Source organism: Rousettus aegyptiacus, unplaced genomic scaffold, assembly GCF_014176215.1.
Source record: "Rousettus aegyptiacus isolate mRouAeg1 unplaced genomic scaffold, mRouAeg1.p scaffold_m13_p_4, whole genome shotgun sequence".
Classification (NCBI taxonomy): Eukaryota; Metazoa; Chordata; class Mammalia; order Chiroptera; family Pteropodidae; genus Rousettus; species Rousettus aegyptiacus.
Genome location: NW_023416307.1, coordinates 44,720,820 through 44,747,626, shown reverse-complemented (window position 1 = coordinate 44,747,626; position 26,807 = coordinate 44,720,820). Strand labels below are relative to the sequence as shown.

At 35.2% G+C, this 26,807-nt stretch overlaps 1 protein-coding gene across 1 annotated transcript in view; it reads right to left on the bottom strand.

Annotated features, from left to right (window-relative positions):
• Positions 1 to 370: 370 nt before the first annotated feature.
• The window catches only part of TPRG1 (tumor protein p63 regulated 1), a 122,792-nt gene continuing 96,355 nt past the window's right edge, over positions 371 to 26,807 (bottom strand). Inside the window, exons 5-6 of the mRNA XM_016136241.2 lie at positions 13,364 to 13,517; positions 371 to 2,185 (exon numbers count right to left, since the gene is read on the bottom strand). Of these exons, the coding sequence (XP_015991727.2) occupies positions 1,991 to 2,185; positions 13,364 to 13,517 (349 nt within the window). The 3' untranslated portion in view covers positions 371 to 1,990. The remainder of the gene's footprint in view (positions 2,186 to 13,363; positions 13,518 to 26,807) is intronic.

Here is a 26,807-nt window from a genome sequence, read left to right as displayed (position 1 = left end):
AATACTTATGGAAGTAAACAGAGACAAAATAAAGTTTATTCAAGGCTTAGGTTTTGAATACCTGCATCGAATTGATGTTTGTGAATGTATCAGAGGACAAATCTTTGGACTTGAGGAAGTTTTTCAAGGGAAAGACTTCAAAAATAGACTCCACATGAGCAAAAAAGTAATATTACCTGAAAATTTTCACTTGAGTGTCAACCAAGATGTCTCAACTTTGGGTCATGGGACATGAAAAAAGTTGATTATAATGTTTACAGTGTTTAACATTCAAAACTTTTTTTTCAAAAGAAATTAAAAATAAAATAAACTTGAAAAAATTAAAAACTAAAAGAAATTTGAAGAGATGATAAAAGATGAGATAATCTCCAGAGTTCTTCAAAATTAGGCTTAAATCAAGGAGAAACAAAGAGGAAATAAGAGAAAAGAGTAATGAAAACAGAACAAATTAGACAGTGTTTTTGAAAATACACTCCTTAAAACTCTTTGAGATCCACAGATATTCTACAGGGAGCCTCTTTGAGACCTAAAAAGGAAGAGACCAGTGGCATTCCCACCTCCATTTTGGTCATGGTGGACCTACTTCTATTTGTTTTACATATTAAGTACCTAATAGAAAGAAAGGGTCTGCTATTGAAAGAAAAAAAAAAAAAAAAAGCTTGAACAAAAAACTGCAAAAGGAAATGAGCCATTGAAAATTCTTAAGCAAGGAGTGATATGATCAAATAGTGCTTTAGGAATCTGGCAACTGAGAACAGGATGGATTAGAAGAGGGTCAATCCTGGAGCAAGGATACAAATTAAAAATCTATGACCTCAAAAAAAAAAAAAAAAAACAGGCTACGGCCATTATTTAGGTGAATAGAATTGAAAAATTGATCTAATAATACACTTATAAGAATGGAAAGAAAGAGTATATAAACAATTTTGAAAGAATAATGAACAATTTGACATCTGAGCATCGTGGTACAATGGTAAGTCACATACAGATGCAGTACTGCTGTGGTCTAAATGTTTGTGTTCCCTCAGATTTTATATGTTATAATTCTAAAGCTCAATATGATAGTATTAAGAGGTGAAACCTTTAGACAGTGATTAGGTTACAAGAGCAGAGCTTTCATAAAAAAAAAAGGGCTCTTATTAAAAAAAAAAAGTATAAGAACACCTTTGCCCCTTTTCCATGTGAGGCTATAACAAGAGGGCTGTAACCTCAGAAGAGGACTCTCACCTGACCATGCTGGCACCCTGATCTCAGAATCCCAACCTCTGGAACTGTGAGAAATAAACTTAAGTTATTTATAAGACACTCAAATTGTGGTATTTTGTTATAGCAGCCCACACAGACTAAACTAGATACTCTATGGAATGTATTTGGCAAGGAATTTAAAGAAATAAACTGATGGATTTCAAAAATATTGACTGGGACCATAAAAATGCCACAGAGAAATCCAGAAATTTGAAGATGCCAAATGTGAGAGGCCATTGGAACACTAATATAGATGATAAGCATACACAAATGCAAAACTGAATCTTGAAGAAATATCAAGGATGCATATATGGATTTGGAAGTCATATTCATAAAAAGGGTAGCTAAAATAATATAGACAGTGAGACTCCTGATAAAGAAGATCGGGATCGAAAGGCTAAAGATCAAGACTTGGAAAATGCTTATATTTAGAGGACCGAAGAATAAGAACCCAGAAAGTCTGCTCTGAGTTTGTGATCAGGTATTCATTTGATAATATTATTTGATGGGCTTAGGAGAACTTATTTTCTAGTTTTAGAAAATTTGATTATACTTATATGAAATCTGAAATGTACATCTATCAGACTAATCAAGATTTTAAATTTCCTAAGACACTAAACATTCAAAATCATGTAGTATCATTTAAAAGTAGTTAATTGCTTCAGTCTGAAAATATGACAGGCTGAACCAGAATCTTCAATAACGATATATCTGTGGATGATGTACTTATACATCAAAAAGAGTCCTAAAAACCAATACTCCCACGGGCAAGGGAATAGCCAAGTTTGTTGCGGTTTCCAATGAACGACATCAGCCCCATGTAAGTCTCAATCAAAATAGGTTCAGTTAACACCATCAGTCCCTTTTGTCTTTCAGATCCACTTGAACTCTTGAGGGCATTCTGGATGGCTGGAACAAGCTTAGATGTGAACCCAGACAACTGAAGAGGAAAAGAAGGCACAGAGTTAGTGAACACAGATTAGGTCCAGAGGAACCCCATTCCCAGCCAGTTCTTACAACAGTTGACCACTCTCGGGGGCTGCAATTATTCTTCTTAAACAGAAATCATTTCTCAGAATTGTTAACATTGCTTCTCCTAGTCTTTTAATAAATTAATCAGTTAATAAATTATGTACATAAAATCATCTGCTTTATCTTGTTTACTTTTCATTATTCATAATTTGTAAACACATTAAGAAGCTGCTTTCATAAATTTGCTGATAGTCTATTAAGAATCAAATACCTGTTGAGTGTTACTGAAGATTTAAATACAAAGAAGATACAGTCTTGGCCATCAAAGAAATGACCCTGTAATAATCTAAGAAATGAACTTATAATGATTATACAAAGTTCACAAAAATAAATAGCAAAAAGAGGCACAAGATGCTAAAGCAACACAAGAGGGAGAAATCATAAATGGTTGAAGAATAGGAATGACTAAAAGGTGACTCAAGATAACCCTTTAAGGGTTAATAGCGTTTCGACCAGTGAAATTAGGTTAGGGAGGGGCCCAGCTGACAGCTGCTGTTTATTTTAACCCAGTATCTTTTTCACTATTTGAGATTCTTCTCGGAATACAAGTATTTTCATTTTCCTTTGGAAAACCACCCTCTTCCATTTAGCCCAACTAGTTTAAGTGGAACTGACTTTGGTACATGACTCAAGACTAGTCAATCAGAGGAACCCATTCTTCTGGGTAGAGATCTGTTCAAGTATGAGCATATGACCAAAGTAATTGTGAAATTGATAGAATATAAGCTTAGAGGTATTCATGGTCCTCTTTGTGATACATACTGAGAATCTGACTGAGAGTGAAGCCAATAATGGTGAAAGAACTAAGATATGGAGAGAGATAAATTCTTAACAAAGGCATTTGAATTACCAGATTGGCCTACACTAAATTTTTAAGTTAAATGAATGAAAAAAACTTTCCTTTGGTCAAGCCAAGTCAAATTGATAAGTCAGGGAGCATTTCAAACAGAGATATAAACAAGTAAATGAATTGAGAAAGTTCATATCTTTGTATTTCCAATAAACTCTTCTATATCAATTATCTCATTCTAATATAAGTCTATCATTTAGGTAAAGGAAGATATAATTATTTTCATGTTAGAAACAAAGGCTCATAAAAGTAAATGACTTACCAACAGTCACTCCACTTTCTGTATCATAATAAAAAAAAATACATTTGGAATAAGAGCCTACTCATAGTGAGATCCAAATCTGTTTCCTAGGAAACTGAATCACAAATCTAAATTAAATCTCTTAGAGTATATTTGAATATCAATCCAAATTATTAAGCATACTATATAAGTTATCTTTCCCATTTCTCCATTAGGTAGTCTTTACTTTAAGAGACTAAATGAGAGTGACAGTTCAATTAAAAAGGAGAAGCCTGTAGTCTTTCACCATAATCCAATTGTCTAATAGGTTTTATCCTGGATTCTTAAATCTATACCAAATTTCCCTTGAGCAAACTACTTCTTTATATTAGGTTTAGTTTCTTTACTAGTAAGAAAAAAATGCTAAAATTTAAAATTTAGAATGTATCTATTATTACTAGTTGACTTAACCCAAAAGAAAGAAAAAAAGAAAGAAAAAAGAAAAAGCCATGCAAATGCAACTTTTGTAATTTGCTAGTTGTGTGACATTGTAAATACCCTTTCCCTTTTTTGAGCCTCAGTTTGCTCTTTTGAAAAGAGGCCTTAAAATCTGTGTGTTTTTTTAGCCAATATAAGAAGAAGAAAAAAATAGTGGCTGATGATAAGACAACACAGAGTTTACTAGAGCACCTCAATATCTGTGGGTTTTTCAAAATAACCTGAGGTATTTGTCCCTCTACTTTTCTCTAAAGTAAAATTTACCTAATTGGATAATACAAAAATACTAATTTAAAAAAGCACACTCTGCTGAAGTAAAAGATCTAACAGACAAGTAGGGTTTTTGCTTGTTCTCCATGAGTTTCACGTATAGCAGCAAAGATAGACAGAAAGTACCTCTTATTACCAGTACCAGCATCTTCTTTGAGACCTTAGAAGGGATCTAAATACTGGTGTTAGTAAATTAACCAAATATAGTCACGTGGGTGGAGGATTCTGGAAAGAACATCCTTCATTTCAGTGAACTCTCCCAGTGCTTTAGTTGATTGGATAAGAAAAGCAGAAAAAAGAGTTCTTTCTTCAACTTCCAAAAGAGGAAAAACAAAAATGGAAGAATAATTTCCAGGTTTCGATAACTATATTTCAGTTATGTAAGTTGTTAGAAGGGTTTAAATGACAGGCATATGAAAAGTCTACTATATTTGCAACTTTTCTGTAAGTCCAAAATTATTTCAAAATGGAAGGGTTTTAAAATCTAAATTTAAAAATTCTAAATATTAGTTTCCTAAGATTGTTGATGTTTTCAATTAATCAAGAAGAAAAGTTTAAAAGAAAAACAGATACAAGAGAACATTACTACTTTGTTTCTCTTATCTCTATATTTTTAATATAAACCTCTATCAAAATTATATGAGCATTAGTAAATTTTCATTAACATTATGTATTTGTCATGAATTACATTGAGGCAATTAAATTTATTGAATAATTTTCATCCAATACAGTTAAATAATTTTCATTTTTTCCCATTTTTTAAAATGTTTCTGAACAATTCCACTGAATAGATTCTTTCCTTTGCAACTTTTACAACAAAAATTTGATTTTTGTTCATTTTAAATTTACCAATTATGTTTTCTTCTGAGGACATTATTTTTAATGTTATTATTTTCCTGAGTATGATTTTAGTTGTTAATTTTGTGTTTAACTCTATTAAGAATAACTTTCATCAGGCCAAATTTTGCTTCTTAATGTCAAAAATAATATGTGATTTTTTAGTTTGTTTACCAGCTATATGTGTATAAGACAGCTATGTTGTCTTAGCTGCTTTAACTTTCCATGTTTATAGAATTATTACTATTGGTACTGTAGACTAACTCTCTGTGTCACTAACAGATGAAAGGCTATTTAAAATCATTCAAGAAATATTAATTAAGCAGCTACATTCTACTCCAAGTACGTTCTAAGTATTGTGAGTAGACAGGTTAAGAAGCCTGCTCTCACGGAACTTATATTCTTGTGCTATGAGACAAAAAGTAAAAATAGATACAAGTGATTCTGGTAGTGAAAAAGATCTAGAAGGAAAATAAAATATGGTAAAGAGATACAGAGTAATGAGATTGAGGGTTTATTTATATATCATATTCAGAGCAAGTGTTTCTGAGGGAGAAAAACTTGAACTGAGGCCCAAAGAATAAAAAAGAGACAGTCATTTGGAGAAGGTATTCTAGGAAGAAAGTAACAGCATTGCTAAGGCTGTGAGGTAGAAATGAGCTTAGTTTACTTAAGAAACAGAAAAGGTCCGTAAGACTGGATTATAGTGATCAAAATGAAGAGGTCAGAGAACTAGGCATGAAGAATCTTGTGGACCATATTAAGAACTTTGGATTGAAGTGATTGTAAAGACAATTTAATGTCTTATTTTTAAAAAAGAATTCTGGCTGCTATTTAGATAATTTACTGTTGGGAGAAGGACTAGAAGCAGGAAGCTGAGATGAGTTTGGAGGTCACTTCAGTAGTCCAGGAAAGAGGTGGTGTCTTAGACCGGATAGCAGTGGAGAACATAAGAACTGGTTGAACTGGGAATACTTTTTCAAGGTAGAGTCACAGGACTTGCTGATATGATTGAATATAGGAGATGAGAACAGAAGAATTGAAGATGACATCTAGATTTTTTGTCTGAGCAATTGGGTAGATGGCGATATCATTAATGAGTTGGAAAAGCCTGTGGGAGTAGGGATTGGAGGTGGTGACGTGTAGAGATCAAGGATTCTGTTTTAGATATGTGTTGTTTTAGATGTCTCACCAGTAAGTCTCTTAGAGATTTATAATAGTCAGCTAGATACACGAGCTGGAGCATGAAGAAATGTACAGATGAAAAGTCTATGTCTATAGTTAAAAATTCTATAATAATAACTATAGATTCAGAAGTCAAGAACAATATTCACAAGGAAAAGTTAATAGCCTAAACAAAATAGGCTATAAGGCAGGGGTTAGATATCAAACATTTCAGAAAACATGTTGGACAAGACCCTAGGCACTAGGGGATCTAATAGGTAAACTGAGGATTCAAGTGTTTCAGAGATTTGTCCAGTACCAAGTAGCTAGTATGCAACTGAGCAAGTTCTTAGACCCAGGTCTCCTAATTTGAGTCCTAAAATCTTCTTTACAGTTCATAATAGCAGCATATACAAAATGCTGCTATTATGAACTGTAAAATTCTAATATTTAGGAAAGGATTCATGTTTCTTATTTTCAAAAGGGAGAGAGAAAAAAATCAGACTCAGTAATTACCAAACCCATGTTCCTTAGAACACTAGATTTCCTCATAGGGTGAGTGACCATATAATTTATCATCCAAGCCAGGATTCTTTTGAAAAGAAAGGAAGTGTTATTAATAATGTTGGGAAAACAGATTCCTGAGGGTTTAGAGAAAGGGTGTGGAAGAAAAGGAAGAAGCTAAGCAGGTAACCTGCTTCAGTTCCTGAAATTACATCGATTAGAGCTGCTCTATTTTTATCAGTTTTATATATTTGGGGTCTGAATAAGATTTTATTTTAAAAAGACTTTAACTTTTTTTTTTTTTTTTTGAGAAACACAGTACTAAGCTTGCCTAGGAACCCCAAGCTCTGACTATTCGATCCACAAAAATCTATAATGCCTACATTTCTATTCATCTTTTAAAACCAAGCTCCAATCCTCTCTCCCACAAGGCCTTCCCACACACTCTAGGCAAAAGTTTTTTTTTTTTTATTCTATTCCATTTCACATATATCTCCACTCAAATATTTTATCCAGTTTTCTAAGAATTAGAGTTACAAGTGTGATTGGCTGTCAATACAACTAAATCAAGGTTTCTCTATCTTGGGACTATTGCTATTTGGGGCCAGATAATTCTTTGCTAAATGGGAGGATGTCCTCTTAATTTAGGATATTAAGCAGCAACCTCAGCCTCTACTTACTAGATACTAGTGGCACCCCAACCTAGGCATGATAATGAAAATTATCTCCGGATATTCCCAAAGGTCCTCCAGAGGCAAAATGATCCCTTGTTGTGAACTACTAAGCTAAAGAAAGTAGAGCATGATGTAACATGAGAATCGAGATCAAACAGATCTGCTCTTAAGTTTCAAATATGGCATTCACTAGCCATATGACTTTGGGCACGTTATGTAATCTCTCTGAATTTTATAGTTTCTTTTCCATAAAAAAAAAAGCTATTAATAGCACTGAACTCACATGCTGTAAAGATTAAACTAACTTTAATAAGTAAAGAGTTTGTATATAAGGAATATGTGTGTGAACTCACACACTCATGTATTTCAGGAAGGGTTAGGGAAGTGAAATTCAATGAGGCTAAAATTTGGAGTTATATTGCAAAGGCCATAAAGAAAGCCTATTGCTAATATTCAATAAATATTGTCAATAAATCATTGATATTATCATCATCACTATCATCATCATCATCATCACTAAACTATGATTTCCTAAAGGCCAAGTACAATTCACCTTAACACTTCCATTGCCAACACCCTCTGGATTGTCAAGATGCCTTTTCATAGATCAATAAATATTTGTCAAATTAGATTACTGAATGCCTCCCTAGTCTTCATCATAAGCTTCATTTCACAAGAATCCTCTGTGGTCTCAGAATCTAAGTTCTGGAAAGAAAAAGTTGATACTATTGCATACTCAATAAACTTGGCATTTTATTAGAGTCGGATGCAATTTATTTGTAGTCATTTCTATGAGCCCTCTAAAAGTAGGAGGGCCAGGAAGACGGAACAAGCAGTACATTGAAAAAGAGGCAGACAAAAGACCAAATCTCCAAGGCTCTTGAGGTTTCAAGCACCTGAATTCAATCTGTGTGACAGGAACACAGTGTCATCTGATATGAATGCCACTAGCCACATACTTTTGTCTAAAAGCTTTTATACACCCACTCCTGGCTCCTTCTATTATTCCAGTCTCAAAAACAAAGGGTCAAGTTTTAACGACTCCAATTACATAGGGGCTAGGTGTTGGTTAAGGTAGGCATAGTAGTGTGTGTGTGTGTGTGTGTGTGTGTGTGTGTGTGTGTGTGTGTTTGGGGGGTAGAGTAGGGCGTGTTGAATATCCTTCTTCACTTTACAACAGTTATTTACCCACTGAGTGGCTGGGCCCCTGGTTTGCTTCAGGTGCTGTCTGCCAGCAGTTCACTGAGCAGGGTCTCGGTTTTCCTTATTACAACCATCACTTGTTTCCTGTTTACACTGGGTAGAGACCTGGTTTCATGCCTGCAGGCCCACATTCCTCAGCGAAGCAGATTTTTTAAGCCTTCGGGCTATGTATTTCAGTCTCTCTATGTGCTCTTGTTAGCACATTGATCAGCTTGTAGTATTCAATGCCATGTAGATACTCTATGAATATTTGTTGAATTGATGTGAAGAAAAATCAAAGGGCTAAAGATATAAAGTTTGATTTGAGTGCTAAAATATTGGTTCAATTCTTTAATTCCCTTGAAAAGAAAGTTAAATATATCAGAAGAGAATAAAAAGGGAAGTCTGCAGATAAGTTTGATTTGGCTGTAGAGCTCCCATGATACATTCACTATTATTCACCAGCTCTAAACTCAGTAACTAGTCACTCTCTGCAAGACTATCCACATGCTCCAAAAACCCAGTGAGGCAATAATTAAAATAGAGGAGATAAGGCGACAAGTTGCACATATAAAGAGGATTAAACAATGAGGATATTTTCACCTAGTCATAATGTATAATATCTTATCATATCCTATCATATCATATCAATGAATATGAATACATGCAGAGCTCCTTCAGGTTTACATCCATTTTTCTGCACATTAGAAATTGTTTAGTTGTGAAAAAAAAAAGCCATTTTATTGTAATACTTTAGTCAATTAATTTAATCACTCTAAGCACCCTCATTTTTAAAATGGAGATAGCTATCCTGACTCACAGGGTTTTATTGGTTGAATTACATAAAAACTTTAATGAATAAATACAAAATATAATTACAAAATATTACATGAGATTATTTTTATGTCTTGTAGTAATGTAATAGATAATCAATGCCCCCAAAATTTAGTATTTTCTATTTTCACTACTGCTTTATATAAATAATGCAAAGTATGTGCATGCACTGATTGGAAAATGTTGGTGAGGCTTGGAAATAAGCAAGAATGTCTGGAAAGAGAACATTTGACCATCATATTTGCCAGAGTTAGAAGGTATAGTGAGATGGATTAAGAAAATGTATTTTGACCTAGTATTCCATAATTTTGATAGTGAGTTTTTAGATCAATGAGACTAAGAGATAGTATAAATTTGAATTTGAATGCAATTATGTCTATTAATGTTTTTCACCAGGGTACCTTCCTAACTAAACAACCCATGGCTCAGCTTTGACACAATGTTGGATCATCAGAAACCTCTGTCACCAGCTCAACTTTCTCTCCTAAGTTTCAGGCGAAAATTTCTAACTGCCTGACAACCAATTCAACTCCACGTTCCTTGGACATTTCAAGCGCAACATGCACTAAACTGAATGTCCAAACTTAATCTTCTTGTAGTTTTCTCCTTTCAAATTAATGAATCTAATATCTACCTAAGCCAGAAACAATGTCATATTTGACATCTTCCTCTCTTTAACCTACTATGTCTTGTCAGTTACCTTCTTTCATTGAGACTATATCCTGAATATCTCGAAATGTCTTGATCTTTTCTCCATTCTTACTGCCCCTTAGTTGAAGCCCATATACCTATTGTTTGAGCTATTAAAATTACGGTGGGGAATTAATAAAATTAAACTCTAGCTAAACTGAATTACTGTGTCTAAGAACACTCCTTGTACCTTCATGTGCCTCCCTCCTCTCTTCATTTAATTCAGACTTCTGTTTTAGTTGATCAGTATTCATTTAAAAATCTTTGCATTTGTTTGTGCCTCCACTATTAAGCAATGCCTTCCACAAAGGGAAGAATCTTGTCTCATTTATATTTGTATCTTTAATAATAGGCATAATACCTGCACTTCACAGGTGTCAGGAAATATTTGTTGAATAAAGAGATTACATGTGCTTGTGCTCTAAAAAAAGTGAATAGAAGCTTTTAATATATTTTTTAAAATAAATTATTTCATTAAATTGTAAATAATTGTAAATTTTGACTGTGTGTAATTCAACTCTGCATGGTTCTCTTCCAATACCATAATAGTTTTGTTAAATTAAATTAAATTGCTTTAGGTATTTAATTTAGTTATGCATTTCCCTCATATTCTTACACTTTTCCCTGTTTCATTCATAAGGGAAATGGAACAGATAGTTTAGATCACTCTTTTAACATCTTATTTTATGCCAAAATATTCATATAAAAGGTATTTTATATCCCCAGAATTATCTTTCTTCTTATTTATACTTCTATGTTAATATAACTGGGTCTTAATCAAAGCCAATGCTGGAAAATGTCCTGAACATAAATAATATTGTGACATAAAAACCAACAACAAAAGAAAAACTAAGACTCGAAGAACTGGATCAGCATACTCATCTCACATCCCAGATGGAGATCACTTGTTTTCCTAGAGAGCTGGGACTTGGGGTGGTCTTTGAATAAGAAATGGCTTGGCAAATGAAAGTGCCAGACTGTTGCCAGGAAGAAAAAAAAAAGACACTGGAAGAATAATTTAAGGGAAAAAGCCTTAAAAGCAACGCACTCAACAGATCCACAAAGCAGTTAGATTGACAAAAAAAACAACCAACCAACTAACCAACCATTCACCATGCTTGAAGTCCATGCATGTGGACACACACACTCACACACACACACACACACACACACACACACACACACACACCCCTACTATTCTTACTTCCATCCAACAAGAGCTGTGTGAATATCAAATTTCAAATTTCCTTTTTAGCCTTGGGTAATAAGAAGACTTAGGGAAAAATTTAATGTTCCAGTCTACTAATTACATTCATGGGTATTTGGGAAATAATTATTCTATTTCCTTTTCAATAATTTAGTTGGTATCTTCATTCTTAAATTGATTGTACTTATATAAAACAGGATAAAACAAAACATTTATCTATAATTAATAGAAGTTGTTTTTTCACCCTTCACTTTGATTTCTTTCAGCAAAGGACATTTAAGGAATAAGTACTTAGTGCACCAGATAGGAGGAATATGAGAATCCTTGGTCCAGGAAGCGATGGATATAATAGCCAAGTTATTGCTGTTATTTATTTATTAAGTTGGTATTTATTTTGACTTAGAATTAAACATAATTATTATTAATTCAAATATACATATAGTTTTAATAGCTAGAACCAGATTCCCTTTAAAGGCGAATAGCTTTTGTAAGTTACATTATTAAGCTCTTTGAGTTGGAATAACAGGTGTTACAAAAACAAACAAACAGATAAACTACTCTCTACTATTAATAAGAAAAAAATAAAACAGGATTTTAGGTAAGGGCAAGAGCAGGATAGACAAGAAAGGAAAGAGGACTATGAAGCAATGCATCAGAGTATTATTATTAATAAGATCATTTAGAAACAGGGAGATCTGATATTCCATTTGAAGTTGGGGCATTATTATGTTGTAAACTCCCACTCTCTCTACCTGAAGCCCTCAGTGAGTCTACTCTCACAGAAATGCCTTTGTGTAAGTGTTGTTTTGTTCTTACCGGTTTTCATTTTGTTTTGTTCTGTTGACTTTGGGTGGTAAGGAGTCAGTCTAGGGACCAATGTTGATGCCTGTGTTGAGATATTGTGAAATGGAATTTCAGGAAGAGCAGCAACATTATCTATACAATGAAGTAATTTAGTGTCTGCAATAGCTTGGAGCCAGAACTTCTTCTCACTGGTGTGTTTCATGGGGTGTTCAGTATAGGTAACACAAGTCCCTGAGGATGTTGGCATAAATCTTAAGAGGACCACTGAAATGTCCTGAAAGCAGAATGTGACTTAAGCGAACTTCATCTATGTGTTAGAGGGGGATAAATGCCCCCATCCAGCCTTTAACCGCATATATTTTATTTCAAGTACTTTTTAAAATAGAGACTTACCAATTTAAAATATTTGTTTCACACATGAATAGGTATGTTTAAAATAATCTAAGAAATGCAATGTATGCCATCCAACCACTGAAGACTTTAGAGACAGATTGCCATATTCTGAATTTATAGCAAATCAAGAGTTGTGATATTCTGAAGTGAATGCCAGCTTAAAATGACAAACAGAAATGACAAGAGAAGGCAAGAATTTCAAGGCCTATAAGTGTTCTTGTATGTGTATATCTGATTTTGTTGAAAATATAATGTTCGATCTTTCACTGAATGTATGGCTCAAACTGTTTTACTTAGACTACTTAGAGTATTCTAGCACCTCTTCCTGGGGAAGAGGAAAGGATAGTAAAATGAATGTAAAATCTACTTGGGGAGATAAGATTTAAAGACATAAAAACACTATTAGTTTCTTTATAGTTAATGGAGCATTTTTATACACATTATCTCATTTAATCTTACAATAATTCAATGAGATTGGAAGACAGGGCAGTGTTCCTTATGTCTATTTAGAGATAAGACTACCAAGGCCCAGAGAGAAAAGTGTCTTAAACAAAACCACAGAGTCATATTTGACTTCATAGTTTGCACTATTCCATACCCCTCTGAACAAAATAATTAAAATATAATTATATCTAGAAAATTATATACATTCTGTGAGCAATAAACACAGTCAGACTAACACAAATATTGCAATTTTTAAACAATATTACACTATAATTTCTTGCTAAGAAATTAGCAAGGAAGGAACAGCATGATATGGTTAATAAAAATATTATATATTTTTCATATATAAAACAGCTTTATTGTTTACTAAAAAAGTTATATAAACCTATTAAAGTTTTTTACCTATATAAACCCCAGGTTGTATCTTATCACTTTTATTTAACTGTACATATTTTAGAATCACAAAACTTTACTACCAAAGCTATTCCAAGAGGGAATCCCAAAATGCATCCTACCTTGCAAATTTCGAGGAACTTCTCACTGGTGTGTCTTATAGGGTGCTCAGTGAAGGTAGCATAAGGCACCTCAGTGGACCACGGGTTCCAACGGGACAGTAGAGACTGCTGCTCTGGGCTCCCCCAGTAGATCCTAAGGCCTTCTCCTTGTCTCCTACAAGAAAGGAGTTTTTCTTTAGTCATTTCTATTAGATTAAAGCAAAAAGGGAAAGGTGGGAAAGGAATGTAATATTTCAGTGAGCCTTTATATTATTGCTGAGACAATTGGTTTAATTATCACCTAGTTGAATTGTTCTAGGCTTTTTAGGAGAATATAAAGAATTAGCTTTCAAACACGATGAGTTTAAAGTGTGGTTGAGAACTCTGTGTGGAAATGCCTCATTGGAAATGTGACTCTGGTGTTCAGGACAGTGGCCAGGGCTAAACATGTGAAAATCGACTTCATGAAAACATTCTGATAGTAACAGTTAAAAGAGAAAATGAGAAGGAAGAGTCGAGGAACTGAAACAGTCAGGGTGGGAGATGGTTTCAAGAAGAAAGATGACAACAGCAATGGTTTCCATAGAGTCATAAATACAAGCAAGAATTGACTAAAAAAAGGCTTGAGATTTCCCAAACAGACAGATATACATGATCTTTAAGAAAGATGATGACCAATTCAAAATGCCCTGTGACCTTAGATTATTTATCTCACGATTTTCTGTTCTCTGCACACATTCCACCTAGAAAAATTATAGCAACAAATATGTCAAAGCTCATAGGGAAGCTTTCCCTGACCTTTTTCACTAAGTTCACAGTCTTGATTCACAGTATGTGGGAGGCAGTCATTCTCTAATATAGCCCAGGCCTGGTCATCTGGTAAATCCAAGTGACAAGTAAAAGAAAGTCATCTTGAGAGTGGTGGGAGGGAAGTTGTGGTAAGGAAATGTGGCCGCTTTGAATAACAAAATTGTAATTTCTATGGCCTCTTCTTTTGCATGTGCCCATCGGAATTTACAGTTTGTGGTTTTAGACATCTCTGAATATAACGAGATGCCTAGAGGTTAAGCCAAGCTTAGGAGCTTTGCATTTGACAAGCTTTAAAACTAAGTTGCCTGTAATTCTAAACAGCCCCGTGGAACATCATAGAGGTCTTGTTTCTTCTGGAAATTAAATCCTGGGATCTAGAATAAAAAATTTGTACTTAATTGTGGTCCCTTAACAAAGTTGTCACTTCCTGTATTAAGGAAGGATTCCTTTGGAAATGTTATTGTGGTTTCCGAATGTTTATCCATGCAGAGATGTGTATAAACACCATCTCACACATAAGCATATAACACCCCTCTCCCAATTGGCTGGTTCCTGAACTACTTCTTACAAAAGGAAAGTAAGAAAAATGCTTGGCATATTCTGCTGCCCAGTTTTCAGATTTTCGATGATTAAATTTGAAAGGTGACACCCAACCTATTTTGAACTTAATCCTTTGTCCGGAAAGAAAAAAAAAGAGAAAAGAAAAATATTGTACATACCTCTAAAGTTCCCTCCCTAACCGCTCACATTCTCAGCTGCTATACTAACATTTATCATCCCCCCTGTACTTTCCTTCATTTTTTTTTTCCTGGCCTGATAAGAAACCCAAGGCTCAATGAATATTCTATACATGCTGGTCAATGGAGCATTCTGGATTGAATTCATTAAATAATTTTTACAATGGAAATATTTGCTGCTTCATATGTCAATTTATGTCCCGGGTGCAATTTTGCTCTTATCCAAAGAGGATGAAAATTTGCCAAGATAGCTTATCTAATAAGTACAATTATCTTACTTCACCTTGGGGAAACCCCAAATGAAGTTTAAGTATGACATTCAAGAAGGACTCTATTTCTAAATAGACAATCAATTTGGGCATGGCAATGACCTTTCTCAGAGATGTGGTATACTTCTAAATACACAAATTCAGCCACCCTTTTCTCCTGAGTTCCAGAGGTGATGATAGATGAGAAGATAAATCTACAACTAAGTAGTATCTCCAAAGGTAAAACTAAGATGACGCTTCTCAGCAGAGCTTTTAGTACTATAGTACTATGAAAATCTATCATCTTCTTTTCCGTCAAATATCACCACGACGATTGTGGAGAATATGAGTGATTTTATGACCAAGAATGCTTTATTAAACAGTTATTCATGCTTACCATGAGATAAATCATGTAAAATAATTAGAGTAAAAAATGCAATGACTGGATGTTGGGTAGTCCTATGTTAGTCTTAGTTTTGACATTTAATGCTGTGTGACCATGGGCTAGTTCATTTCTTTTTCTAAATTTCCATTTCCCCTATGTTCTTTAGAGTGCCTCCATTTGGGATATCCCATGACCTCAGGAACTCTGTGTTAATGATGTAGACAGCTATGATCATAATGCTACTAGCATTTATCCAGTAAAGAACATACAGTATCTATAAGAAGCCTCTGGGTTATGGGTTTTTTTTAATTTAAAGGCATCACATTTGCCTCCCAACCCACCCCCAAGCAGAATGCATCCTCTGCTGCAAAGGCTACATCAAGTATTGTCTCATTATTCCTAAGGAAATTTGGCACCTACCACAATATTTCAAAAACGTGTAAAAGCACTAATCAGCCACCATATGGTACAATGGTAGTTTAAGGCTTATAAGCTGTAGAATATCAGAGCTAGAATGGCCTTCTTTCTGAAGTTAGGAAAACTAAGACTCGGAAAGGACCAGGACATTCCCAAAGTATCACTACAGATAGGACTGAGTTGGTGAGAGCCATGGTCTCCCAAAATTTCACTGAGGAGTGTTTTCACCATTCTTGCCTATTGTTACAAAATACATTTCAAGTTAAGGTCCTGCCATTACACAACACAGCCTTATTTCCAATTAGACACAGAATTAAAAGAATTGCCCTAAGGAGCCAGCCATCTTTTGTGGGTAAAAAGCCTGCTCAGGAATTCTAGCTAATGGTTGGAAAGAAAATCCCTGACTCAAAAGGAACTGTATATTTTTATTTATACCCAATTATGGTAATAGCGATTATATGATTGTAGGAAAATAAGGTAGTACTGGAAGTGAGGCAGTTATGTCATAGGGCAAGAAGACTGGGTCTTTCTCACTGAGCTGCTATGGTCAACTTATCAAAGTTGGGGTACAGTCCCAGGAAAATAATGCTAACATCAAATTTTTAAGCAAAGAAAGAGTTGGTAGCTTTCTTCCTGAAATCATACTCTGAGTGTAAACCCTGGCTTTCACCAACTCTTTGTCTTTGGGCATTTCATACCACCTTTCTGATATTTAAGTAACAATTTCATGAGAAATAGGAAGATAATAGGTGAGAAAATGTTTTGTATGCTATAAAGCACTTTTCAACTAGCAAATACTAAGTGCCTCGCATATACTATAATGCTTATTGTGTACTGTTACAGACTTTATATTTTTAAATTTTATTTAATCCTCATAGCAATTTTTAATTTTTTGGGGGGGTAAAAAATAGTCGCTTACAGGAAATAAGATAAAAAATAATTGACTAATCTTCATCACATCACCAAGTCAAGAACTACTAGTGGAATAGAATAAAAAGGGGGAAGAGAGACATCATTATCCATTATCTCCAAGAGAGACACCAGTAATCATGTGTTACTGGTTCACAGTCCATTGCCCAATATTTTGAAAGGCTAAAACTAAAAATTTCAGAATTTGGAGTAAGAAAAAATTTATTGATCAAGAAGGGCCAACCAAGAAGATGAGAGACCTAGTTGTGCCTCAAATCCATCTTAAGAAAGCAAAGAGTTCCAGTTTCTTCTATGTTCAGCAAAAGGGGAAATGTGAGAGACAAGAGGCAATTGATGACTACAGACATGCCAGCAGGGTCCACGGAAGATCGTGCCTACTCTGTTGACCCTAGTTGATGTGAGTCCTGTCAAGAGTTTTCTGCAAATTTTTGATCAACAATACATACTTTCTTTATCTCCTTGGGAGAGGCACTTTATGGTAAGGGGCTGTTTTGAAAAAACTCAAGCCGCAAGCAGAATTCCTCCAATGATTAGCATGTCTGTATGCAAGAAGCTATTTACCTGAAGGCCATGGGAACAAAGCAGGCTTGAACAAAATGGAGTCAAAAAGACTGAGTATTTCACTCTGTTACAATTACATCTTATTTTATTATCGCTTTTTAACCTTAAGGAACTCAGCTGGATCCGACCTCCGTTCCCACTTTCTACCCTTCACTTAGATAAATATCAAAACCTCACAGAAAGGTATAGCAGTAGAGGAAGAGCTCCATAATGGCAAATAGGAACTTGATGAAAGAAAAGGGTTTATGATATTTGGAGTTTTTTAGAATCCTAGACTGTCTGAGTTGGAAGGCCTCTTAGAGGTGTGTTTCTAATTCTTTCACTTTATAGATATATAAACTGAGGACAAGAATTTTCAAAGATCAGAGTTCTTTAGTCATGTTAATTACATGTTCTACTCGGTGACTCAGACTTTGAATTCTACTCAAATACAATTGTTGGCAGGGTGGAAGCCCTAAGCAATTACTACTTTAAACCATCACAGCAGCCCAAGAGAAGATTTGCCTTTTACAACCCCCCCCCCCTCACCCACCAAAAAGAAAGCAAAGTCATGTTGAAGAGATGAGGTTTACACACAAGAAACTATCATATAAGTTCTGAAGGACCAATTGTGAAAAATAAACATGGTTTAACAACACAGAAAGGAGCTCCAAGATGAACAGGGGAATACTTTCTTTAAGAACAAGCTTTGTGAGAGAAGACATGATTTCTGTCATGAAAGAGTCCCCTACTTGAAGTCATTTTTGCTGAACTAGGAAAACATGCCAGTCAGCCACCAGACTGCGTTAATTTGCTCATTCCACGCATTTTTCTCCTCAGGAGAGAAACCACATATCCGTCTGTGTAGCCCAATATAGCCAACTTCCTTTCCCTTGACTCCCCACTCTCTTTCCACCCTGGTCTTCACAGGTGCTGGGCTGAGGCATTAAACTATCTGTTAGAAGAACTGAATGAAGATGCAGGGCTCCCCAGACGGAGAATGGCAGCTTCCATTATTACCTGTGTCAGTTGCTCCCCCTTTCTACTCATCTCAAATCTCAAAGCTCCACCACAGAATTAAAAACATAGCTCAAGGCACCAAAGTGAGATTTATGAGGAAGCACAGACATTAACTCTTGCTCTAAATGCAGGGCGTGTGCTTGTAAGTACGGGTGAGCAAACAGAGGAAGGCCACAGGGGAGGCGGGCTGGAGGGCGGGCAGGGAGGGGGAGACAGCAGTTCAGAAAAACACAATATATTTTCTTAATGTCTCCTTTCAGCCTGTATTGTTGAAAAGTGGGCCTTCTAGGCCTATGAAATGTTAGTCTCTTGCTTATTTAATTTACACAAAAGGGGGGACTGAGTTGGCACCCTGGAGGGTATTCAATGCTCCTTTGCTCATTGAATGACCTCAGACGAAATATTTTCCATGACAAGAACCCAAAAGACGCTGGCACAGAGTCAGACAATAAGATTTCAGAATGTGTTTACATTCTCTCACTGTCCCCAGGCTGTTCCAAACCCATCAGCAGGTGCTGCCTTTATCTGCTCTCTTTGCTCACCTGGCTCCCTCCCAGAAGTTTCCAGAGCCTTGGGCGCAGTGAGGTTAACTATTTACTGACATGGGTAACCAAGAAATTCTATAGGACTTGAGGGAGAGGTAAGTAACAAAGTTAAACAGATTAGCAGTGCCCAGACAGAGAGAACTCAGGGGCAGTGTGGTACAGTGGTGAGAACCTTGAATGTTAATAAGGAACCCTGCCTTCAAGGACTAGATCTGCCACTGGCTTGCTGGGTAATTTGAATCACTTACTTCCCTTTTGGCTCCAGGGATACATCTGTAAACCCAGATAGTCAAACTGTATCATCTCTTAGTTCCCTTTCTGTTCCAATAAATTAATATCTATGCTGAAAGACCAAAATAATTAGTATCATACTGGCTAAATAAAAAGCCATAGGATAATTTAATGAATATGAGAAATTCTTAGAGGGTTGCTGACCTGATCATTCCTGTCCTAGAAGAAGAAATGATCTTAAACTGCAGAATGAAAGACCTAGGTTTAAGCCAAAAGCAGAACTTAGAGAAAGTGAGAGTGAATAATTATAAAAAGGGTTATAAAAAAATTTTAAAAGATTATGGAATCACCCAAGCAAAAACAGATTTGTCTTTGCTTGAGAAATTTTAGATACATTTGTCCTAGAAGTGTTCATGTTCAGGCTATGGTAAAGATCCAAACCAAAGCCACCACCTAAGATTTTGTGACTGGCAGTGTTGGGATGTGTGTGTGTGTGTGTGTGTGTGTGTGTGTGTGTGTGTGTGTACTCGTGCGCACGTGCACGCATGCACATATATGTGTACGCAAATACTTAGAATAAAATATATACAGGCTGTTAAGGTGTCAGGTACATAATAATCACTGAATACATCCTTGTTTAATGACAATGAATGAATTCACGGACCAAGTTAGGATGCCTGTGAGATTGGATGCCCTATTATTCTGTTTTAAGAATGTCACATGTTATGATAATAAGATCCCTGAACTGGCAGTCAATAAAATCTGGGTCTAATCCTAGTACTGATACTAACTTTCTGTGTTTCTTAGAGCTGGGCACAATATCTTTAAGATTTAATTTCATTTTTCCATGGTCTAAATGTTTGTGTGCCCCCAAAATGTATATGTTGAAATTTTAATGCCCAAGGTGATAGAATTAGAAAGTAAAGTCTTTGTGGGGTGATTAGTTTATGAGGGTGGATGAAATTAGTGCCTTTTAAAAAGATCCCAGAGAGATCCTTCACCCTTTCACGGCAAGAAGGTGTCATATGTGAACCAGTAAACCAGATATCAAGCCCTTACTAGAAACTGTATCTGCTGACAACTTCATTTTGGACTTCCCAGGCTCCAAAACTGTGAGAAATAAATTTCTGTTGTTTATAAGCTACGCAGTCTCTGGTATTTTGCTATAGCAGCCCAAATGAACTAAGATACCCTTCTTATAAAATTATATAGAGACATGGATTAGATAGTCTGTAGAGGACACTCCACCTATGGCAAATCTAATGCTTATGATCCATCGAAGCCAAGGAATATTTACTTACCTTTGGGTTTTACTTAAATAACATACACCAATATTTTATTTTCCAGAACTGGTAGGAATAGATTGTTTGAATGTAAGTCATTTTAAAACTTACATACTTATTTTCTGAAAGACTATATTTAAAACTAACTAATTCTTTTATAGCTTAATAAAAACCATCACAAACTCCAGATTTTAAGACCTGGAAGGAATTTATTGTTAATCATTCATATCCTATGTTCTCGACTTCTTAATTTTACTGATACAGAGACTAAAGTTAAGAAAGTTATTTAGATTAATACTCAACTCCCACGTAATACTTTCCTTTACTCCAATGCTTTAATTCATCAAAGCCAACTGTTGTATACGAAAAGAAAGCCTATTTACCAAAGCCCTAAAAGATTCGTGACTGCCAAATGTATTAGTTCTTGTGTCAGCTGTCTCTTCCCCCATCATTATTCTAGTCTTGCTGTTATCAACATTCTATTACAATATTCCAGCAGCTCTTCTTCTATTTTTTTTTTTTTCTTCTAAATTTCCATTGATAAAGAAACTAGGAATCCATTACTCTGGGAATCACAGGAAAATAATTAAACAACAACAAACCTCTTTCCCATTCCCCTTCCTATAAGGAAAATGTACCATTTTATAGCAAAATTTTTGGTTTCACAAATGTCATCTAAATGGAGAGCTAATTTAATGAGATTGATGGTAAACAATTTAGATTTAAAACAAAAAGGATATGTGGTTCTTTTAGTCTTGGGCATCTAGATGTTCATATTTTAGTACATCCATTTGGACTCTACACTTGTCAAAATGAAACAAACATGATTCCGGGATTAAAAATAATAATCTTGTTTCCACTGATGGGGATGACATAAATTTTATAATTCATAGGATCATACTCCTGTAGACTCTTATTATCATATTCTGTACAAGAAGCTCATATTCTGATCTCCCCTTCAAACCTTTTAGGGTCTAACTCCCACAATATGTAACAATTGCTGTGAATAGCAACATTATCAGCAAATCCCTGCTAGCATTCCTCCATAAGGCCCAGAGAAATTTCTCTAGATAAAATTGCAATGAAGACTCAGAGGTGGTAATAATCTTTTACTGTTGAAAGTATCAAAGGAGGCTTCATTTATTCAATACGTGTTTACTAATCTTCAACCTTGTACCAAGTACCTTGCATTGAAGACAGAGGAAATTATGAAAGCAAAGACCCAGTTGGGAGTAGGGAATGAGGAAGACATAGAAAATTCAGTGTATGTGCTGTGATTTATGTTTTTAGAAGGATCTTACTCAGTTCCAGGTGAGCTACATGTGAGCTGGGAGGGTGGAGGAAAAGAAGAAAGTCACAGAACTCTGTGAAAATTGGAGTAGTACAGGAGGTAAAAGATCTGGAGAAGCCTATTCCTAATATAGAAGCTAGTAAGATGCCACTTGAAAATCAATGGGAAGTGTTTAATTAGCCAAGGAAATTGGTCTCTGACTGCTACACTCAAAACTACAGAAAGAAGGGTAATGATGTGTAGAGGCGAGTGGGGTATATGGCTAAGCCCTATGTCTTTCTTGGTCTCCAGGAGAAAAATGGGTCTGAGTTTCGACAATGTATGTGCTTCCTACTGGTGTCATCAGGAAGCCTAGAGGCAAACAAAAAATGGGATAAAATCAAAAGTTGTGTGGTGGCAGGATGACAGCAGAAGAAGAAAGGGAAGCAGAAAGTTTAAATGAAATATAATCTTTATCTTCAACAATTTCAAATTGCAGTTACTACTTTACTCAATTAGCAGGCTTCCTACTCTTACTGCACTTCGATTTTCTTTTCTGTCAAAACTAGTGACACTGTCTTTAAAAGGTATTATAAGGGTTAAGTAAAAAATTTAAAATGTAAGACTCTATATTTGCTAGTTCGGCAATGTTTTACAGCACACAAAACAATTTTTCATCCATTATCCCATTGTTCCTCATGAAACTGCTGTTTCCATAAAAATTATAAAGGTGATGTGAAATGCCCAAAGCCACAGGGGTAGTGAAAGCCAGAGTTTATGCCCAGATATTTCCGATCCAGTGGTAGGATTCCGATCTAGGGCTCCAAAGAATTTAGCTTGCTGAGCCTGTCTAACATTTGTGATAATGTCAACAATGTGAAATACTTCTGCATACTTGTCTTATATCATCCAATGAACTGTGAGCCCTCAAGAACAGGATCCACATCTAAATCAGATCCATTGCCCCACAAAATCTATCTTGTAAGACATGATTGGTTTTCCCAGGGTCTTTCTTGTAAAAAATACAAATCAAATCATAGCAAAAATACTCATTCCTCAAAAAGATTTATCTAGTTACTGCTTTTGCCTTTCATTAACTACATTTCCAAATTGCATTGTTTAAAATTGAGCTCTTAAAATGTTTTCTGTTTGTTTAAGTGGGGTGGGAGAATCCTTCATCAATTTTGAGGTGTACAGAAAATGAGATGTTTAGAGAAACACCCAGGACAGAGTGGCTGTACCTTTGCATGCAGGTAGTCAGGTAGTTTACGGTTCTTCTCTGAAAGCATTGTGCTGTAGATGCAGGTCTGCCAGGACTGTATTAGGGCCCTTCTATGCTAAGAGGCTGCCATGTGTAAAAAGGAGAGGGCAACTCTTGTAAAGTCACCAAGGAAAATGGCACATTATAAAGGAAATAATTTTGAAGCAACTGCCTCTATTATAAATTGGGATATTTGGCAAACCTCTTGGCCTCAGGTTTGTGTAAGTTTTCATCTCTTCTCTTAAAAGGAAGTTACTTTTGAACATCTTAAATAACCAAGTTTCAACAGGCACTGAATAGCTAAATTAAAAAAAAAATAGCTTCTTCTGAGAAAAACATTTTTCTGAATCTCATCTCTTTCTATTTTCTCTCAAGGGAGACTGAGAGTTGAAGGGCTGGAATACATACATGGGCAATTAGAGAGACCAGTTACCACAAACTTTTGGCCCAACTTTCCGTGGCTCTTTGGTAAACAGCCAAGGCTGGCCAAGAAGGAAAAGGGCACAGCAGGAACCCAGATATTTTCTCTTAACACTTCCCCTTGGATCATGCTCAAAAAGCTGAGACCATTTTCCTTTCTTGACCTTGAAAAAATTTGAATTGAAAAAATTTTTAAGAGGTTAAATGTGATACACATTTATTTTTCCTTTTATATTTATGAAAAAAATTTCCTGAGGAACTTTATTTATGTTATTTCATACAATACCTTATGTGGATGAAGCAAAAATGTCCATCTCTAATTTCCATACATAGATGTAGTTCCCAGTTAACATCATTTTCCCTCTTAGTCATCATCAATGTGAGCCATTTAAACTGTTCAGCAAGAATTGCATGTTCAGTGATCCCTTCCATCTCTGTCCAAAGTGATTATAGGTGAAATTCAATGAAAAAAAAAAAAACACACATTATTTGTGAGGTATTTCAAATAAAAGAAGTCATAGAGTTTAGAGGATGTAGACCTGGGTTCAAATCTCAGTGCCTTCATTTATTCTGTGATCTTGGAAAAGTCTCTTTAACTCTCACAGTCTGTTTCCTTATTTGCAAAATGGAGATAAGAATGACTACTTAGTGAAAATATTGTAGGGCTATATATAAAATGTCTGGCACATTTCATCATAGGTTTAAAGTACTCCTTTAGCAGAACTCTGAAAAGTAAATCAAAAGAAAAGAAATTTCTAAATTCTCTTGTACTCTGGTGAGTTTCTTTTGCATCCACCCAAAACTGCCAAATTATAAATTAAGGGAGGGGCACGGAGTGGTGACACAATTAGTAACATGGTATAAAATACTAAGTTAAGGACAAAGCTATGACATTTCTGAAATACAGCTGATTTACCTACATTCCACTGTGTATATTTATTTTGGGTTAAGTGAGCTAGCGTTTACTTGGTGTTTTTTATCTTTATGTTGCAGTAGTATTATTTTGCATACACATGAGCTTGGGGTTTTATGATTTTGTTTTTACTTAAGATTTACTTCTGCCACAGAGCTTTATTTATATTTCCACCTAGGCCCAGAGCAACAATACAGAAAGAGACCTGGGATCCTCATCTTATTTTTCAGTCCTGGTGTTCAGTACCTCAGTGTGGCAGCTTCGCATACATGAGCAAGAACAAGCAGACCACACCTCCAAATTCTATCCAAAGGTCCACTTTCCAGATGGTAACCTTCTTGGTTACCCATCTGGCCTAATATATTTCCATTGGCAGCATGGCATGCTCTGGGAAGGACAGGTCCTGAAAACAGAAACGGGGCCATTTGGAAAGAGAATTCTAGTGCCTCAGGTGCCCAGAATGTGGTCTAGAGCAATACATGACAAACTTTGATGTGTATTTGAATTGCCTGGAGACCTTTGTTAAAACACAAATTCTGATTCAGTTGGTTCTAGACTCAGTATCTCTAGCAAGCTCTCAAGTGATCCTGCCACTGGTCTTAATAACAAGTAGACTGGGGACCAGGAATAGGCTGTGGGTAAACATATCCCTTGGCCTTGAGGGTTCCTCGCCCAGTGGGAACCAACACAGCTAAATAAGGATCAGCAGAGGGTTGCCTTCAGTATGGGCTTAGTGGAAGGCACAATGGTTTATACCTGCTCCAAGATAGGAATCTAAGAGAAAAGCATTGTATTGGGATGATTAAAGAAAAAATCCAAAGGATTCAATTCAAACAAATTTTCTACTATATAGTGGAATTATCAAACAGCAGTTCTCAGAACATTTATTTTTTTCATTATTTTTTATTAAGAAAATAGTCTAGTGTTAGGTTTGTCTAAAGAGTCTTCAAATGTTTATAGTAATAATTTTTTTATCATAGAATCTCTCTCACCTCTCTCTCTCTCTCTCTCTCTCTCTCTCCCCCCTCTTCCCCATAAGAAATTTTAAAGCATTGTACAGAAATTGTTGAACATTCTCTTAAATAGCAACAACAATGAACATCTAGTTTCTTCAACCATTCCTCATTTGACAAAGTTAAAAATTCCCTGACTGGCCAGCAAATTATCCTCTTCTGAATATGTTCCAGTTTTCCAATGTCCTTATTAAAAATTATGTATCCAAGAAAGAAAAACAATACTCCAACAGTGATCTAGTCACTGTAGAGCATACCATGATAACACCCTCTTTCTTCTAGAGGCTTTATATCACTAATTTAGCCATACTGACTTGCCACACTGCTGACTCACCTGGAGTTCACCAGCAAAAATAGTTTCTAATTGCTAAGTCTTTTTACACACCTGCTGCTGCTTAAATACATTGTGAGGAGGTGATTTTTCAAACTGACTTCTGTAGAAAATAGACATGGAAAATATGGCTCATAGTTAAATTCCATCTTTGGCACCTGATCTTTCATAAAGAAGTGTTTGATCAGAAACTATAAGGCAAAACAAACAAGCCCTCCTGATGACTTATTTAGGTTAAATGCTCAAGGCAAAAGCAAAAGGAATTGAATTTGTTATATCCTGGTAAGACAGGCATTGAATTAGCAGCTCCTCATAAAATGTACCTCCATTTTAGTAAAAAGTTTGTGAATCAAGGGAGGTAGAAACTAAGCATATAATAAATAAGTGAATGAATAGATAGATAGACAGATAGATGATTGATTGATAGATAGATGATAGATAGATAGATAGATAATAGATAGATATTAATCAATTGATATATCCTGGCAAAGCTTAAAAATGGCTTAAGAGTTAAGAAAAAAAGACATTATTTAAAAATGAAACCAAATATATCATCTTTCCACCACACATCTCAGTGTCTGGCAAAATTAATTCTATTTGCATTATAAGTATTATCCAAAAAACCGTAAGAGCCAAAAAGACAAAGTTTGAGCATAGTTTTTAATTAATCCTGCACCATGCCTACCTAGTACAGCAGTGTGCACCCTTAGGAACTTTTAATCATTAAAATTAAAATTTGCACATACATACAACTATTTATCCCCTGAAGATGCTTTGGGTACAACTCCAGACTTCTACTACCATCGCCATATATTTCTGTAGAGAGCAGAGAAGAAATAAGTCTTAGAATATCAAAAAAAGCTTCTTCATAATAATTTAAAGGTCAAAGAGACCAAGGCCTCTTTTGTAGTATAAATGATGCCCATAGAGTTTATGTTAACTAAGTACTAAATATTAAACTATGAATTCCCGTTTAAAGCCACAGAGAAAAATGTAGTTTTGAATATGTAAAATATTGAACTTTATCTTAGCAATAATATTATTTATTCAATAAATGTATGCTCAGTGGAACTATGCTCAAAACACTGCCTCAGGCAGCATGTGGAGAAGA